Genomic DNA, 20,243 nt, shown 5'->3' on the forward strand with positions numbered 1-20,243 from the left:
AAGCATTCTGCTATAATAATCAAAAAACACTAACTAGTACTAAGATAGACGCAGGAAACAAATATTGTTGTTTATGTCCTACTTTCATTTCTCCAAAATTCTGTTGGGACTCTGTACACAGTCACACTGAAACAAATACAGTCACACAATAAAAAATTTAAGAACTTAACAAAAAACATCAAGATATTCAATGACATCAATTTTAACAATATAAAAGTGAGGGGGAAAGGCAACATATATAATACTTTCAACAATGAAAATTTTTTTTAAAAGAATTTAAAAAGTATCTGACAAAGAAACATTAGTACAACCAGGTCAGCTAATTTAAGCAATGACAAAATAATCAACCAAATGTCACCCCGCTTGCCTAAACCTAGATTTGTTTTCCTTTTTATAATGTTAAAATCTCGTATCATAAAATATATTTTGCACATTTTGTATTGTTCTCCTGAATTTTATTTTTCCGGTCCTTGAAAAACAAATTTCATTATGTGAAACTGTTTCAATGTACCCAAATTAGTTCACGAAAATGTTTAACTTTTCTCAACTATTTTCCTTAACTATGTAGAAGTAAAATCTTGTTTAAAAGAAAATAGGCAGCCTGGCTGGTGTGGCTCAGTGACTGAGTGTCTACCCATGAACCAGGAGGTCACAGTTCAAAGCCCAGATTGTGGGCTCAATCCCCAGCAGGGGAAGTGCAGGAAGTAGCTGATCAATGATTCTCGCTCATCATTGATGTTTCTACCCCTCTTTCCTTTCCCTGCCTCTCTCTGAAATCAATAAAAACATATTTTTAAGTACTCATTAAAAACAATAGGCAAACTGCGGACTGAAGGGTCCCGGGTTCGATTCCGGTCAGGGGCATGTACCTGGGTTGCGGGCGCATCCCCAGTGGGAGATGTGCAGGGGGCAGCTGATCGATGTTCCTCTCTCATCGATGTTTCTAACTCTCTATCTCTCTCCCTTCCTCTCTGTAAGAAATCAATAAAATATATTTAAAAAATAAAATAAAAACAATAGGCAAAGATATCAAACTGCAAAGAGGTCACTTTATAGTATTATTTTTAAAAAGGTAGGCTATAGTATTGTTAAGTACTCTGCCCAGGGTCACGCAGGTAATAAATAGAAAATCAGGATTCAAATCCAATTTTATTTGACTGTGAGGTCTATTCCACTGCTCTTTTTCTCCAACTAGAAAAGTAGAACATATCTGAGAACAAGTAGCCAAAGTAACCTTAATCCCTCAAGTCCATGGGGGTGCCTGAAATCCTCTTCAGACATTTAACACTTTATATTATTAAACAAACTTTTATTAGCTCGTACAGATTCTTGACAACACAAACTATTTCTATGAGAAATGAGTCATGCGTTACAATCCACCAATCTAAAAGCAAACTTTTAAAATACAGCCAACATGTAAGCCAAGACATCTTTTCAGAATTCTATTTGGGGAAGGGATGCATGTTGCTCTCTCTTGATTTAAATCTCCTTATGATTGAAAAAGGGTGCTCCCTGGTTATCTCAAGTTCTAGTCTCTAAAAGCAACTTACTAGTACAGGAATAGGCAAACCATGGAGTGCAAGACAAATCCAGCCTGCTGCTGTTACTGAAAATAGTTTTATTGTAATATAGTCACGCCAGTCACTTACATATTATCTGGCCCTTTACAGAAAAAGAATTTATATTAGTAAATATAAACCAAATATTTTCATTTTGTCAATGATCACAGCTATGTGACTATGAGAAATAACATTTTGATTTCAAAGATTACTAAGATGACAAAAACAAAATACAACAGAATAAACACAAGTAAAATAAATCAAAGAAAGTGGGAAATCAAGGTGGAAAGAGTCTGGGAAATAATATTAGCATACATACAAGGGAATAATTGTTCAATTTGGACACAAATGTTGCTTTAACCTTACTAGCAGCTCAAGTAAAGGAGACAGAACCAATGCCACCTGTTTGCTATGTCCAAAAAGTTAAATCCTAGCATTTGCTCATGAAAAAAACAAATTTTAGTTCTTATAAAAGGGACGGGGGTACAAAGGAAAAAACATCCTCCCCAATATGGTGAGTTAGTCAATACCAAAGCAAGTTTCATACAGTTCTGCTACATGAAGTGTTTGTTAATACTTAGTATTTAGTAAATAAAATAAAGCACCTATATATCCAACCAAGCGCCAAAGAAATGTAGGCTAATGTGACCTTTTCTTTTGGATTCTGGCATAGTATTTAAGTGTATGCAGCAATATGGTAATGTACAAGGAAATTCATCGTCTTCTACAGGTGCTTACATGTTGAAGCCACGGACTTCTTCCTAAGGGCACCTGGGTGCAAAGGCACCTGGGTCTCCTTTACACTAGTGAATGTACAAAACCAACCTATGAAAGCTTATATTTAGGACTTTTCATTCAGAGATAATGCACTAACATCATCAAAGTTAATTGGACAGTCAGTCAAACATAGAAATAGACACTGTAAGTGTACTCATGATTACCATTAAAATTATACTCTATCCAAAGCAATATTAAAAGCTTTTATTGAGCCCTGGCCGGCTTAGCTCAGTGGATAGAGCCTGCGGACTGAAGGGTCCCAGATTCGATTCCAGCCAAAGGCACATGCCTGGGCTGCGGGCTCGATCCCCAGTGGGGGCATGCAGGAAGCAGCTGATCAGTGATTCTCTCTCATCATTGATGTTTCTCTCTCTCCCCTCTCCCTTCCTCTCTGAAATCAATAAAGAAATATTTTTTTTAAAAAAAAAAAAAGCTTTTATTGTGCTAAAGTCATCCTACTTTAAAAATGAAGTTGGGAGACCAAGACAGACCTGATCATCTACTCATACAAGCTTTGCCTGATGACTGTATAAAGAGAAAGGGCATAATGTGAACCATTCTAATCCTATTACATAGTAAATGAGTCAATTAATTTGAGATTTTTTTTCCCCTAATTATTCACTCCCTATTCATGGAACATAGAGGGGCCAATACATATCTTTCAATGTTGTTATGAGCGTCTCTTTTAAAACATTGTATCAGGGGGAAAAAGTCTAAATATTACCTTCTGTAGAAGCTGCATCAATCATTACTCTTTGCATGAGTACTGGTTCCAATCCAAAGTCGAAAACTATGGTTTGGCGAAAAGTTCCAAATATTTCTGTGTTAAATGCTATCCCGACTTTATACACGTAATGATCTAATCCATTTTGGGCCATCTTTCCTCCTATCCATTCTTGACAGTTTTCTGGGACTTCTTGTGATACCTGGGTAGTACTATCTCCGGCAGATATTGCAATGATACTAAAATGAGGACGATGAGCATCATAAAGCAATGCTACACGATACAGCATTCTTGCAGGCTACAAGGAAGTTAAAATAATTCATTGAGTACAAGGGGGTGAAAAATCCAATTGTAATTGGGCTCTTCAACGAAAATATTTCCATAAGGGAATTTTACTTTCCCATGCTTCTAAGATAATATTTTAAAAATACAAATTGTGCTCATAAGCCATTTAAGGAAAAAAATCATAATGACTTTAAAAAATATGTTGTTAAAAAATAATATATTTATGTCAATTATACTTCAATAAAGCTGAAATTTTTTAAAAATGATATATTTATGCTACATCACTAGCTCCCCTGCTCTTTTCTGTGATATGTTCACCTTTCACTGTGGCAAAGGTTATCACTCTGTATGACCATCAACCTCCAACTTTCCATGCCCTTGGCCTAAAAGTTTTACCTATCCTCAAGTAGGAAGTCTTCACAGGCGGGCAGTTACCCCTGAAAGTACTGGAATGGGTTCAAGGCTGAAGCTAAATGTTCCCAGATTTTTCATCCCAAGATGCACATGGTACAGTGGAAGAAATGCCACCAAAAAGTACACAAACTTTTCCACTGCATATATTTACAGAAATTTTTACTTTGCTTCATTCTTAAAGTCTGAATATTTTACTTCAAGATGGGATGTACTGTGAAATGTCTCATTTTATAACCCCATTATTATAGAATTTGTGATTTCATCAAATCAAACATAAAAATAAGTTGCCATTATTTTAAGATCTTAGAACTGCCCGATTAAACAACTCGATTTTTAAATAGTTAATTATAAGCCATGAACCCCATCCCATGTTCCAAGTTTGGAAGACAAGAAATCGAAGACCTCTTTACCAAATCAATAAATAAATGAGCAAGCATCAAACATCTAGGAAGATTTTATCTCAAAATCTAAAACAAAAATTGTACCTTTAACGATCAAAATACAGAAATACACGTTAGAATAACATAGAACCTACATTAAAATGTACTTAGATTAAAACATTTTCAATGCTCTTTTAACACAGAAATTTAAAGGTTTTAAAAAAATTGGAAAAAATTCACATTATTTGAGTAGCACAAAATTCATACCTTACAGGTGAGAGCAAAAGTCCATGTCTGGTGAGACTTTTTGGTGTTGACAGTAACCGTCAGATCAGGATTATGCTCTACCTTTACTCCTTCAACACATTCACTAAGCTGAAAACAGAGAGCAACTAATGTTACATCTCTATTCCTAAAAGCTCATACCAAACTTCTGGCATACTAAATACGTTAAATGTCAACAGTAAGATGTGATGGAACTGTTTACAAAGCAAAGTGTCTTATACATTAATTTTCAGTTTTTTGTTCTTACAAAATATAATAAAGCTAAAATAAGAGACATAGAAAACAAACAAAAAATGGCAGTAAAAACTCCGTGAATGAAAATAAATTAATATAATGCCTACAAAATCTCCAAACGGCTTAGTTTTTACTCTTTATTTTTTAGCAAACAGCTCTACTTTTGCTACTAAAAACGCTTTATCAAGAATCAAGCTCTTCATATAGAGGATAATGAAATAAACCAAAATATAGCACAAAATAAAGTCAAGACTCAAACAAAATCATTATTTAAAACAAACAAACAAAAAATGCAGTTTATTTTCCTCACCACTTTCTCAGGAGATAATGAATTCATCCACTTTTCTATCAAGGTTTCCATGTAACTGCCTGAGAACTGTTTATTCTCATTTTGCTGTTTCAATTTTATCAACCGTGAAGCATATCTTTTCTGCCATTCTGCTAGTTCTTCCTGGGAATGTGCTGAAGTACACTGGGCACCATACCTACAGATTCCTTGCTCTAAAAATCTAAGTAGAATAGGAAAGACTGTTTTATCATATACTTTGTTGGACCATTTAAAAGATAAACTTTCAGCATTTTCCCTCCAACTCTTCAATAACAAAAACAAAACTTAGTCTCCTGAAAGGCCATATTTATCATAGTGTCTTGCACAGAGGAGGAAGGAGAGGTTTAGAGAACATTTACAATAGTTCGTCAAAACAGCAACTCCCCATATTAACTGACCTTCTCCTTGAGAGTAAGGGGGTGCTAAAGCAGAGCATAATCATAACCACCCCACCCCCAAAAACCACCACCGAAAAGGTAGCTTCCTTCGAGATGTAACAACTCTATCAGTTCCTCTTAGAGCAGCATTTTTTACAGCAACACTGACATCAAGTGGATTAGCTCGTCAAACACAGGTATGCCCTACTCCCCAAAATGATACGACCTAAAGAAAAGGTTCCACAAAGAATTTCATTCTGGAAAAACTTTACTATATCAGTAACTTATCATTTTAAGGCTTCTACTTTTTACTTTTACTCTTTTCTCTATTACTATTACCAATATTTCACTGAAAATATTGGACTAATTTGCTTGAAGTTTTAAAGATTAAAAGTTTTATATTAGAATTACAATTCAAGAGATTAAATTCTTTAATAGCTAAATTCATAAATGTTCATTTTAAAGGTTATAGAACTAATAGTCTCTCAGTGTTTATAACTCAGAAAATTAAATTGACAATTCAGTCAAAAACTGATAAAAATGCAAGATGCTGATCAATCATTTTTTTAAGTTTTAAATATCTTGCAGAATTATGGGTCCAACCAATTTTTAAATGATTGAAGCATAATAAAGCATCTTACTTATGATAAGAAAATTAAACTATAAATAGCAAAATGAAGACAAGAGTGATATTATATCATAGTTTTTCAACTGGTAAGATATGGATAGTAAGAAATACAAAATGAAACACAGCACAATTTAAATTATCAAATGGCCGAAACCGGTTTGGCTCAGTGGATAGAGCGTCGGCTTGCGGACTGAAAGGTCCCGGGTTCGATTCCGGTCAAGGGCATGTACCTGGGTTGCGGGCACATGTCCAGTAGGAGATGTGCAGGAGGCAGCTGATCGATGTCTCTCTCATCGATGTTTCTAGCTCTCTATCTCCCTCCCTTCCTCTCTGTAAAAAATCAATAAAATATATTTAAAAAATAAAAAAATAAATTATCAAATGGCTCACTTTATTTGAAAAGACAAGTATACATAAAGCTTTTCTTGATGATATACAAAGCACTTGAACTTAAATTGTACTACTTATGAAGTTCTCTTATGCATCATAAAACATCTTTAAAACCATGCATTTATTTCTCTTAAGTATGTCTTAGTGAGCCAAATATTTCAACTTTCTATTGTTGTATTTTAAATTATTTCCCTAGAAACTGAAGATTGGATATTCTCATTTGGACTATAAATTTCCTTACATTTCCTTTGCATAACTGGATTGTTATCTAACTCTCCTACAACAGGATGCCACCAGGATTTTCAAAATTCACTACTTTGTTTATTTCTACTATAAAATCAAATCTGATGTCTTAACTATTCAATCATCAACATTACATATCAAATTTTCTTCATTATCAAAAGCATTCTATAGTAATGAGGTTTTATATCTAAAATCCCACTAGTTACTAGTGCTTATAAAAAGAACTGAAGGGTTCACCTTTCTAAATGTGACTAATAATTCTTTCCACTCAATACATAATTATTAAGTTCTGAAAGGTTAGCCCTTCAAATATAAATTACTCAAATTCTTTATAAGGTACATTAAGACAGTATATTTTTAAAAAGGTTATTAAAATAATTTAACAATTCTTCATCTATTTTATCTTCTATTTCAGTTTATATAATTTCAATGACCATAACAGATAAATTTCACATAAGCAAGAGACCAGCAATTAAATTCAGTCATATTAATCCAACTGGTATTATAAGAGACTTCTAAACAATCTCCATTTATATCATTGTTTTTGTAATTAACAGAAGGCTCATCAATATGGCTTTGATTTTTATTTTTTAATAATAATGACCATCATGGCTTCTGTTTCAAACTGAAAATAAACCATTTTACTCAATCATTATATTTCTTCCTTCACATATTTTCTTTAAAAAAGTGAAGGAAAATTAACTATCCTTTGAATAAAAACATGTCATGGGTTTAAAAAAAAAATTCACGTTACCTTTTACACAAAGTATATTCCTCGCTGCTTGTGATTCCCCTAGGTGGTGGGCGGAAATGCCAACCATTACAAGATCCTAGAGAGTAATCAGGATATAGTCTTATCATTTGAGGCTTGCTAATAATTCTGATATTTTAATGTGTAAAAAATTCTATAAACCCTCCACACACATCATCCCAGATGATGTAAAAAGAACATGATACACTTGCCTCTACCAAAAAAGTAATTGACCAATCAAGTGAGTTAAATCAACCATATGAAACTTAAAAATCACTGAAGAAGCAGTTACCAAGCAGCTAAGTCAAATCTATGTCCCTGACTCTATCCTAGCAACTGGTGGGCATATTTCCAGTGCAGTCTCTTTCAAACAACTAACGGGGGGAATGTTGGCATGTTTATCATTTTTCAAGTATGAGATGTGTCTCTACTAGGAATACTTCAGGAATGAGAAAATTATGTATCCTGGGAGGAAATTTTAGAAAACAAATTCCAGTACTGAATACGAAGTGAGAAGTTCCACGTCACTACCCATGTTCCTCAGGATCTGTCTGACATGTCATTGCATAAAGTAATCCTTTTTCACAACTGAAATAAAGTTCAAAAAGTTGAATTCTAAGGTAGGAGCTAAAAAAAATTACATGTTTACTTCTAAATACAATGAGCTTTAATTTGTTTAGAACAGGGGTCCTCAAACTTTTTAAACAGGGGGCCAGTTCACTGTCCCTCAGACCGCTGGAGGGCCAGACTATAGTTTAAAAAAAAACTATGAACAAATTCCTATGCCCACAGCAGCGGCAAAAACACCCAGTCAGGGGTCCTCAAACTTTTTAAACAGGGGGCCAGTTCACTGTCCCTCAGACCGCTGGAGGGCCAGACTATAGTTTAAAAAAAAAACTTGTCGGCTGCTAAGCAACAGGCAGCGGCGGCAAAAACACCCGGCGGGCGGGATAAATGTTTTCGGCCGGCCACATGTGGCCCGCGGGCCGTAGTTTGAGGACCCCTGGTTTAGAATATACTAAACCAGGGAAAACAGGGCTTCAGCGAGAAAACACTAGAGTTACAGAGGCTGAGCAGGACAAGTTTCCAAGAACCTCAGAGCCATTACCTATACCTTACTCCCTCATGAGTCACTGTGCCTCCCTGCTCCATCAAAAAATATTCAGCCAGGTTGAATTTAAAGCTGGGTTTCATCCCTTACTAGCTGTGTGACTGAGGAAATTGCTGGACCTTGGTAAATATCCGTTTCATCTCCTCTCAAAAAAATGTGGAAGGGCTCTAAGAAGTCATTACACATTTGGCGAAAGCCACTACAGCCGTCCACAGTATCCAGCAAGCACTCAGTGAAGGCGGGTCTCTCTTCCCCTCCCTCTGGCAAGAGGAGATTTTAGTGGTGGCAGGAACAACTCAGTTCACAGATTAGAACTTCCAAAAAGTACTAATTGTACTGGCCTGAGAGAGAGGAGGAAAGACTCCCCCCTCTAAGGACTGCTAAGAATGAGTTTTAAACTATGTGGAGGCAAGAAAATGAAATAGATAACCTTTAGAGCTACCTTGTACCACCATTACTTCATTATTCTAAGGAAAGGGGCCAGTGAAAAGAATTGCTATCATCCACGCATTTTTTAGAATTAAATTTTTTTATTTTTATATTCTCTCCTACAACTCCACTTCCATGTATTGTAACTCAATAAATTTCCTCCCAATAATCAATTAAAAAGCAATGTCCAGATCACAGTTACTAGAAGTTATGCAAAGTTTGGTACTTACCCTCTTCTAAATCTTCCACGTGATATCCAGAGAGGACGTTACTAGTTGCTGTCTGCAATTTTTGAAATGAAAGATATTTTTATAATAAGAAATATCCAATTGATGTCGAATTAAACTTGGACATTTTCAATATTTTTTAAAGCCTGAGTCTGAATACTTAGAAAAATTTAACATTAATATCTCAGACATGTTTTGCTCTATGTTAAACTATATTTAAACACAGAAAAGAGTAATTGTGTGGCCCTCATTAAGAACACTGATAAGATTTCCTACATAAAAATTACCTGGTAGCAAAAGAACAAAGGTCTAAGTCCCCAATCAGGAACCCACAGAGTAGCGCCTTCCATCCACTTACTCTTTTCACTCTCCTCTTCCAAACACCCAGAGAATGACCAACTAGCCTTTTCTCTTCTATCAAGCGGAGCGCCACTTGGGGCCTCGGAGCACATCCCACTAAGTCCCCCTCACTAGGGGATGAGCTCTTCTCCACAATGGAGACCACAGAGGGGACCCACTCACTCTGACCTGCTGGTTTTCTTGACTTCCTTGGTGCAGATAAATCCTCAATCTGTCCCTTTGACTCTAAGTTTACTCTAAGCTCCACACCCACAATTCCAAATGAGTGCCACCCATAGCACTTTCTATTAACTATTCTACAACATTTTACATGCTGATCACTGCCAGCCATGTACAGATCATTGTCAAAATCCTGCAACTTCCCCTTTACGTTCCCGCCCCTCACAGGGGATCTGGCACATACTGGGTACTCAGTAAATGGTGGATGAATGGCTGGATGCACTTCGAACACAATATGTCCAAAACAAAATTCATCAACTTTACTGCAAATCTCATCCTCTTTCTCTGCTCCTTATTTCAAATTCATCCACTCCAATTCCCCAAAGAGAGGACTGAAATTAAGAAAACCATCTTGGCCGAAACCGGTTTGGCTCAGTGGATAGAGCGTTGGCCTGCGGACTCAAGGGTCCCAGGTTCGATTCCGGTCAAGGGCATGTACCTGGGTTGCGGTCACATCCCCAGTGGGAGATGTGCAGGAGGCAGCTGATCGATGTCTCTCTCTCATTGATGTTTCTGACTCTCTATCTCTCTCCCTTCCTCTCTGTAAAAAATCAATAGAATATATATTTAAAAAAAAAAAAAAAACATCTTGAACTCTTCCTCTTCTGTCCTGCTCTGAGTATTCTCCAAACCCTGCCCAACCAGGTGTAGAATGTCTCTTACACTCTCTACTCCCACTGCCACGTCCTAGGTAAGGCCGTCCTAGGTAAGGCCCTCGTTACTACCTGTCTCATCTATCCTTTAACCAACTGATTGCCAATCGTACCCTGCGCCAAGTCACCTCTGGGTCTTCACTTAGCTACCTCGATCCTTTGACCTCAGTTCCCACATTCCTGCCTCCCTGGTTTCCCCAGAGTGTTCGCCTCTTCTTTCCCTGCCTGTACTTCCATTATTCAGCACTTACTGCCCACAAGCTGCCCTCTGGGTACAGTAGCTTATGCATCTTGGACTGGTCCATCGGATTGTTTTTCATTAATACCTCAGCTTTCAAAACCCACAGAACCTTGAACAGCATAGGCACACAGTAAATGCTGAACTGAATCAGGAGGAGGAAATGATATCCCAAGGTGAAATTTGGAATGTCTTGTACCATAGAAAGAATGTCATAAATGCTAATTGGGTATAACTGAAACAATAATATCACTATAATTCACATGTTGTTAATTAAATTGGACTTTCTAGGTTGGGCTGAAACTGAATCACTATAATAACTCTACTGGAAAATGCCTTCTTATTCTCAACACTGCTTACTAATAAGTTTTTAAAGACAACCCATTCTTTTTGTAAAATGAGGACTGTATATAAGAATGCATAAGCTAACAAATCAGTTGTAATTGCTCACATTAGAAGGATTCTATTCTCGCAAGAAAAGATACATTAAAAGATCTCTTCAAATTTTATGAGCAAATTCTAAATGCCATAGTCCCACACCTGCCCTTAAAAAAATGATTCCATCTACACAGAATCTATAATAATAAAAGCATAATATGCTAATTAGACCAGATGTCCTTCTGGACAACCTTCCAGATGAAACCAGGACTGCAAGGGAAGCCCAGGTCCCAGGTGCCTGCTGGAGAATGCAGGGAAGCCCGGGTCCCGGGTGCCAGAGGGAAGCCGGTGCCAGCAGCTGGGGAAAGGAAGGCCTACTCTTGCATGAATTTCATGCTCAGGCCTCTAGTATATAAATATAAAAACTTGCCTTCAAGTATGAATTTAAAGGATCCCCTCTAAAATATTTATCAAAATAAATTTATCAAATATGCAAAAAAGATGGGCATAACATGTTTTGGTCATAAAATGAAGGCTAAAACATTTATGATTGTTAATTGTCAGAAGGGAAAAACACACGGTATGTTTCCCGCATCAGCATCTGCAATGGTCTGCGAAGGGGCAGAGGAAGCCTGAGCTACACGACAACTTGCAGGCTGGGAGGGTCTCAAACACACAACCTCAGAGCTGGATTAGAGAGAGAGAGAGAGAGAGAGAAACTTGGCCTTGATGAGTATTTGGTCACCATTGGTTTTAGGTTCCAAAGTACCATGTTTGGTTGTGTGGTTTTTTTATGTGCTCGGATCCCAAGACAGAAGGGCAATATGAATTAGCTTATGATCTTCAGTCGTCATTGATGCCTTCAGGGAAAGCAGCCAAATTTCATATTGCTAGAATTCCTATAAATTCACCATCAAATCTATTGATTTGATATTTTAAATTTTACTAATATGTATTGTTTTTGTTCCCATTAGCTAGCCCTCAGTTCCATATCTTTATCCTCATCCACTAGCATTTACAAGTTAAATACCAGCTCAGCCCAATCCTATATAATAAAGATGTAATATGCAAATGGTCCTTACGCCATGAAGCCTAACAACCGACCGCATCACAACCAGATCAGCAGGAGGGTGGGGCAGCGAGCGGAGAGCTACAGGAGGACAGCAGCAAGCTACTGGCGGATGGATTCATGTGCAGGGCTACTAGTCTTTAAATAAAAATTGTAGCTATTTTTAAATGTCATGTGCAATAATAAGTAAGAGAAGCATTGTTCATTAACTTTTTCTAGATGGATTTTTAAAAATAATTTCAGTTCACTAACCAAAAGAATACTACTTTGGTTACATAAAAAAGAAATTATAAACAAAACTGCCCTTAGTCGGTTTGGCTCAGGGAACAGAGCATCAGCCGACTGAGGGGTCCCAGGTTCAATTCCTGGTCAAGGGCACATGCTTGGATTGTGGGCTCGGTCCCCAGTGGGGGGCATGCAGCAGGAAATTGATCAATGATTCTCTCTCATCATTGATGTTTTCCTCTCTCTCTCCCTTTCTCTCCAAAATCCTCTCTTTCCCTCCCTTCCTCTCTGAAATCAATATATATTTTTTTAAAAAGAAATTATATACAAAACTAAATCATTTCCAAAAGTACAGTCACAAAATAAAAGTCAAGTGATATTTGTGACCTTAAATGTCACAGTATTATAAATATTAAAAATAAAATTTTACTAATATCTACATTTGCATACGACTCACAAGCTAGGTTATAAAGGGTCAGAAGGTTCCACTACCCCACCTTTACAGCCTTGCTGTCTTAGTCAATGCCCAATGATTTTCCAAAATTTAATACAAAACACTTACTAGCCAGACTGAGTTAAACATTCCAAAGAAATCCAGCGAAATAGTCTTACCTCTGTTTCTGTGAGAAGTGTTTTTAGTCTTGTTAAATCTTTTGTTACCATCCCATTCTGAAAAGGTAAATAAAAAAGGGGAAAACCGATTAGTATATTAGTTCTTGACTATGGGGACTTAATTCCTCAACTATTTCTTTGTAAAGAAAACAATGCTACTCCTCACCTCCCATCCCCTGTCATTAATCATGATAATCAAGTTAACTATCAATAAGGAAAGTTAAAAAGGTTAATTTAACAGAATAAAATATATAGTGTACCCTAAAACACTGTATTCACCTTCCATAAGAGCTTAAAATCAATTCAATAAAATATTCACAATGGGTATCACCAAAGAGCAAGATAGGGTAAATGAAAAGAAAAATAAGCCTAAACTTTTTAAAAATTTTTTTCCCTAAAACTAATGAGCTTATATTTGCAAAATGGTGAATTCAATCAGTTACCCATGAATCAGATTCACATAAAATAATGATGGCACTGTAAAGTTGGCTCATTAACAAACCTGATAAAGGAAAATATACAAAATATTCTCTCATCTGAAATTCAAATTTCACTTGAGATTTAAAGGCAAATTACTTCTTCCTAGTTTAAAAACTTAATAGGTAAAACTGTGCAATATGCTAAACTTATATTAAAAGGTTCCTTATTCTTAATAACAGAGGTATATTATCACCTACTTAGAACTAAAGAGCTGTAACATTTTGCTATATTAATACATTTAACCTTTAATGTGAATTTGGTGAAATCAAAAAACAATGGTAAATCAATTAACAATATACTACACAATAATTCCTTAGAAATAAACTGTTCTCTGAGATGAGTTATTACATTACACTCAGCAGTATACCAAGTACTCTCCTAAATTCTTTTTGTCACCAAATATATTTATTTCCATTAAAAACACAAGTTTATGCCTGATTTTCATAATTTCTATCAATTCAAAATAAGGGAATAAAATAAGGGATTCATGCTATATAGCACAGTATACATATACTTTCTTGCTTTCACTGTTTTTCATTATGATTCCTAAAAAATATCAGAGAATTTTATAGCAGTTACCAACTGGTGAGAAAAAGAGTTATACTACCTTCTTATCTTCCAATTCCTATAGATTGCCAACTCTCAAGTTCCAAAAAAGAGTTTTTCAATTATGTCAACCAAAAACAAACTCTAGAAAATTAAATGCTACATAAAAAAAAATTAATCCCAAAGTCTGAATAGAATTAAATAGCTCCATCAGAATAGTCATGAATATCAACTTACACCCACACCTTCTTCAAATATAAAAGTAATTATTATATAGTTTAGATAAATGTAAACATTTTATGAAATTAGTGGCCAAATTTAAGGACCCCGTAAAATCGTATATCCACAGGAGAATTTTAAAACATAACAGAACCAAAAATATTTTCAAGTTCTGAATTATTTAGCTATCCTACACTTTCAAAGTTTCAAAAAGCACCTGCAATTCTTATATATATATATATATATATATACACACATACACACACACACACACACACACACACACACCTAAATATATATAATCACAAACTGTAAGAATCCAATGGTTAAATATCAGTTTGTTGAGGAGAAATGTACCTATGAACCTCATTTCTGGTAGGAGAAAATAAGAAAGAAAATGCACACTAACTGTTTTTCCCCACAATATTCCTAAGGAGTCAAATACATGAATCTCTTTTCAGACACTCAAAATTAGAATTCATTACCATATGATTTCACTCACACGTGGAATATAAAACTGAAAGCAACAAATGAACAAATGGGATGGTCAAACAAACAAAAACTCATAGACACAAACAGTATGATGGTTACCAGAGGGAAAGGGTGTGGAGGGGGTAGTGTAGTAAAAGGTAAAGGGGGTCAAATATATGGCGACGAAGATTATTTGACTTTGGGTGGTAAACACACGATGCAATATATAAATGACAAATCATAGAATTATATACTTGAAAACTATATAATTTTGTTAACCAGCCACCCCAATAAATTTCTTTCTTTTTAAAGCACTGAAAAAAAATTAGAGTTCATCAACGTACCAGGGACTCTCCTGTTAGTGACTTGGCAAGAATGTTGGATACAAGTTGAAGCTTTCCTTTCAGTTGCATGCAGCAAAGCACTGCCTGAAAAGCACCATCTCCCTTGGCCAGTCCTTCTCCCAGCACTGTCAGAAAAGAACAGCCATGGTTAATCACATGACATGTAATACACATTTTCCCTGATTTTAATACTGGCACACTATCACAAGCATGACTTCTTATACACTAAAAGAAAAACTTCAAGTACTAGAGGAAGGGTGATGTTTCAGTTCTGTCCAAGACATGCATAAAGACAAGAAAATAAAACTCTGGCAGTGTAGCTCAGTTGGTTGAGTGTCATATGGTATACCAAAAAGGTGCTGGTTTGATTCCTGGTCAGGGCACATGCAGGAGTTACGGGTTTGATCCCCAGTAGTAGGCGTACATGAGACAACTGATCAATCAAAGTTGCGCTTTCTCATCAATGTCTGTCTCTCTCTCTCTCTCTCTCTCTCTCTCTCTCTCTCTTTCTCCCTCTTCCCCTCCCTCCCTTTTGCTCTCTCTCTTTTTCTTTCTCCCTCACCCCCCATAGCCCAAAGATTTTTCCCAAATTTTTCAAAAGGAAAATTTTAGTGACCATAAAAACTAAACCCTTTGGTCATTAATAAAGTAAAATCATTCACTGCTTGGATATAATTACATTCTCTGAACCAACACTTCAAAAATAAAAAAAGATTATTTTTAAGAGAATATAAATTTATAATTTATAAATTCTTGTCCTAAATATTAGTCATTTAATGTTTGGCAATAAACCTCATTTTCCAAAAATATATTTGGGGGTAGTAGTAGTAGTATATATAAGCAGACTCCAAACACTGGAAGGCCTTCCAGGTGTACCAGTTAATAATGCGGATTTTTTCAGTGGATGGAGTTACACATCCGTTGATATATATGCGATTTGATATGTATGCTATTTCGTTGTATTGACAGCAAGCTTCAAAACCTCATATGTCAAATTTTCTGAAGGTGTTAACATCATACATATCTTTATGCTTAAAAATGTGGAATTTCGCCCTAACTGGTTTAGCTCAGTGGATAGAGCGTCGGCCTGCGGACTGAAAAGTCCCAGGTTTGATTCTGGTCAAGGGAAATTTATTCTGAAGAAAAGTGTTGCTGAAAGTTATCGTATACTTCGGGAAGCATCTCAAGATACTTGTGAACGCTGGTTTAGCTGCTTTAAAAGTGATGATTTCGATGTGAAAGAGAAGAACATCCAGGTCAACTGAAAAAGTTTGAAGACCAACAATTACAAGCATTATTGGATGAAGATGCATGTCAAACTAAGAAACAACTTGCAGAAAGATTAAACGTTGCTCAGCAAGCAATTTCCGATCGTTTACAAGCAATGGGAAAGATTTTAAAGGAAGGAAAATGGGTGGTTTGTCTCAAAACAAGAAAAGTTCTACTGGGACGGTATCCACAAATTACCTGAAGGATGGGGGAAATGTGCAGCTAGCAATGTTTTGAGGCAAACCATTCAGAGACCCAATTTTCCACTTCTTCGCATGTTTTACTTTGAATAAAGCACTTTTGATGTTTATCTTGAAATTATCGTGTTTTCTTTGATTACAAAATCCGCATTATTAACCAGTACAACTGGTAAATCTAAGTATTAACTAGAAAGTAAAATGTCCATATCTTATAAGTATCAAAAAGTATAACATCACCCAGAATAAGAACATAAGAACACTGTGGGGCAAATCTCTGACCAGTATCCCTTTGGCCAAATCTGGGTTTTCCCCCAATATTCTTCTTCTCTGCCTAGATCCTTTTCCCTTGCCCTCACTTTTCTTCCAATTATCTATATATATAAAAAGCCAGTGTCCAGGATGACCAAACAACTAGTCACCATAAGGTGGCACTGACTACCTCTTGGTCCCTCCCACCCCGCCGCCTGCAAGTGGGGTGGAGTGGGACTGGGGACTGGTGAGCGGGTTGAACGGCTGACCTCTTGGTCCCTGCCCCTGGCCCGCAGGCTCCGATGGCTCAGCGATGGTGAACGTGGGAATAGGGATGGGTGGTGGGAGGACCAGGCTTGGCTGTCAGACTGTTGTGATTACCAGCTCATCCCTGGCTGCTTGGGGGCTCAGGCCTGTGGGAAAGCAGGCGCCAGTGACTTCACCTCCATACACGTGCACCAGGCTGGCCACTGATGGAACAAGCTTCCTGCTCGGGGCCGCTCACGCCGGGGTGGGTAGGTCGCGGGTGCATCACACAGCATCCATCAGCACCTCAAGCCCCAACAGTAGCGGCAGCAGTAGCAGAGCCTGTGTGAGTGGCTCTAAGTGAGCAGCGCGTTCCATCAGCAGCTGGCCCAGCGCACAAGCATGGAGGTGAAGTCATTGGCACCTACTTTCCAGCAGGCCTGAGCCCCCGAGCAGCCGGGGATGAGCTGGTGATCCCAATGGCCTGACAGCCCTGCAGCGGAGGCAGCAGAGGACTGGAGACTGGCGAACGGGCAGAAGATGGCCCTGATCGCAGGAGGCTATGCCTAAGGACCCTATCCGCACAATTTCATGTGCTGGGCCTCTGGTAATAAATAAACACTTTGGACATGTGGGCTGCAGCTGTTGTGGCATACTGTGTCCTTCCTACCAAAGACTTTTATAGATAAAATGTTCCCTTTATAAAATACTTTTGGAAAATGAAAAGCCTTAACACTATTCAATGCTATCTATACCTAGAACCTTCTGAATATTTCAGCTTTAAATACTATAATACGCTTTTCTTTTTAATCCCTGCTACCTTGCTCCTTTCATTATTAGGTCCTTAATCCGGTCACACAAATCATGATCTCCTTGGGTTTGCAATGAGCATTAAAGTTAAGCTCTTGCCGAAACCGGTTTGGCTCAGTGGACGGAGCGTCGGCCTGCGGACTGAAAGGTCCCGGGTTCGATTCCCGGTCAAGGGCATGTACCTTGGTTGCGGGCACATCCCCAGTGGGAGATGTGCAGGAGGCGGCTGATCGATGTTTCTCTCTCATCGATGTTTTTAACTATCTATCTCTCTCCCTTCCTCTCTGTAAAAAATCAATAAAATATATTTTTTTAAAAAGTTAAGCTCTTATTGCATACTAGAGGCCCGCTGCACAAATTCATGCACTCATGGCGGGGGGGAGTTCCCTCAGTCTGGATTGCAAGAGGGCTCAGGCCAGGCCAAAGGACCCTACTGGTGCATGATCGGGGCTGAGGAGGGATGTGGGAGGGCTGCAGGCCGTGTCCAGCCCGTCTTGTTCAGTCCTGATTGGCTGGACCCCAGCAGCAAGCTAATTTACCGGTCAGATCATCTGGCCCACGGTGGTCAGTACACGTCATAGAGAGGGGTTGAGCAGCTTTAGCATATCATTAGCATATTATGCTTTTATTGGTTAAATGGCCAACTGGACTGGACACTTAGCATATTAGGCTTTTATTATATAGGATTTTTGGAAGGACTCTTTCCTTTAACTGCAGTTTATTGTAAAGAGGCTTGGACTCCTTCCTTCTCAATATTTTCATACTTCAGATACATAGGTCATTTCTCCTGGTTTATTTTCAATATTCCAGTTTTAATTTTAGAGATAATTCATTTATGTCCCTCAACTTCCTCATTACTATACAAATCCTATATAATAAAACCCTAATATGCAAATTGACCAAATGGCAGAACGACCAGTGGAACAACCAGTCACTCTGATGCACACTGACAACCAGGGGACAGATATTTAACTCAGGAGTTGCCCCTGACTGGGGGCAGCTCCTGAGTTAGGTGTCTGCCCCCGAGAGGGAGGCGACCGGTGGCGGTGACCAGGGGGCAGAGCCGGCCAGCAGGCGGCACCAAGCCCCCCTTGCACGTTTTGTGGTCAGCCCTGATTCTGACACTTATAACTGTGTGACAAAGCCATTTACTTAACTCTCTCTGCTTCAGTTTTTCCACCTATAAGATGGGGAAAATGGTACTACTGCCTCAGAAGCATCATGTTATGTACCACTTTTTATAATCAGGGCAAAAAAATGTAGCTAACCATACAACGGAAAAAGCATCAAAAAGCTAGGATTCTAGTAAGTCTCTTCTCTCTAAGGGATATCTTCTAATGAAGGGGGAAAGCCTTTTAGAAGGGATAGGCCCAGCCTTTCAATTTATCCAAGCTTAACATTTTAATCAATGTTTTTACAGTTCTTAAAATTTGGCTCCTATTGCCTGAAAATACTCACACAAACTTTAAAAGACACTATCAATGTTCCCAAGGGCGAGACCAGAATGCCAACACTCACGAGTGACTAGGAACAATGTCCGTGTGTACACACATCACAGCAGAAAAGTCATCATCCATGTCAGTCACTAGTCACCACAGTAAGGTGGGTTTTTTAAATTTTATAATCACTTTTGAAATTAGCATCAGGAAAAAAATAAATCTTAAACATTGCTCAAATTATTCAAAATCTTCAAATCAAAGAAGAGTCCCATTTTCACACATACCATGCCTACAATCTTCATCAGCTTGTCCATACTTTTTCTGCAAAATAAAAGATATGAGATGAATATCATTAAGTAGTTCAAGGGCTGCTTACAATAGAGATTTTATACCAAAAAAAAAACTTGGCTTTGTTTCAAAGTTTAAGCATTAATGTTGCAAATTTAATATTCACAGAGCAAAGCTAACTCATGTGCTCTCTGAGGATTACATAATACTCTACAAATAAAGCAAATATACTACCCTAGTCCATTTACTCATACTCCTACTTCTTACTTTCTCTAACCTCAAATCACCAGAACCTCCTGAGCCCCCCATTCTTATTCTCAGCTAGTGACTTTACTGAGAAAACCATAGGAACGAGAAGAAAATTTCCGCAGACTATCACAACCACACTACCATGTCCTAGCACACTCCATCTTCCACCTGTTACCAGACGAACCCCCCATGCTCCTTTCTAAAGGCTATCCTACCACCCATGGAGATGTGATCTCTGGCCCAGTGAAGAATATCACTCCAGCAAGCCTCCTCTATTTCTCCTATGTCATTAATTTTTTGCTTTCTACTGATTCAGTCCTATAAACAAACATACTGTTACTTCTTCCATCTAAAAAGAAAAATCATGCCGAAACCGGTTTGGCTCAGTGGATAGAGCGTCTGCCTGCGGACTGAAGGGTCCCGGGTTCGATTCCGGTCAAGGGCATGTACCTGGGTTGCGGGCACTTCCCCAGTGGGGAGTGTGCAGGAGGCAGCTGATCGATGTTTCTCTCTCATCGATGTTTCTAACTCTCTATC

The 20,243-nt window shown here is 37.7% G+C and overlaps 1 protein-coding gene across 4 annotated transcripts in view; it reads right to left on the minus strand.

Moving 5' to 3' along the window:
• HELZ (helicase with zinc finger) overlaps positions 1 to 20,243 on the minus strand; it is a 120,927-nt gene that overhangs the window by 82,289 nt on the left and 18,395 nt on the right. For all 4 annotated transcript variants that reach the window (XM_015572446.1, XM_006776674.2, XM_006776672.2 and 1 more), the window contains 8 exons: positions 19,454 to 19,490; positions 14,957 to 15,081; positions 12,897 to 12,953; positions 9,146 to 9,197; positions 7,379 to 7,454; positions 4,969 to 5,167; positions 4,407 to 4,514; positions 3,061 to 3,358 (listed from right to left, as the gene is read on the minus strand). In XM_015572446.1, the coding sequence (XP_015427932.1) occupies positions 3,061 to 3,358; positions 4,407 to 4,514; positions 4,969 to 5,167; positions 7,379 to 7,454; positions 9,146 to 9,197; positions 12,897 to 12,953; positions 14,957 to 15,081; positions 19,454 to 19,490 (952 nt within the window). The remainder of the gene's footprint in view (positions 1 to 3,060; positions 3,359 to 4,406; positions 4,515 to 4,968; positions 5,168 to 7,378; positions 7,455 to 9,145; positions 9,198 to 12,896; positions 12,954 to 14,956; positions 15,082 to 19,453; positions 19,491 to 20,243) is intronic.

The sequence above is a fragment of the Myotis davidii genome, unplaced genomic scaffold (genome assembly GCF_000327345.1).
Source record: "Myotis davidii unplaced genomic scaffold, ASM32734v1 scaffold69, whole genome shotgun sequence".
In the NCBI taxonomy this organism is placed as follows: Eukaryota; Metazoa; Chordata; class Mammalia; order Chiroptera; family Vespertilionidae; genus Myotis; species Myotis davidii.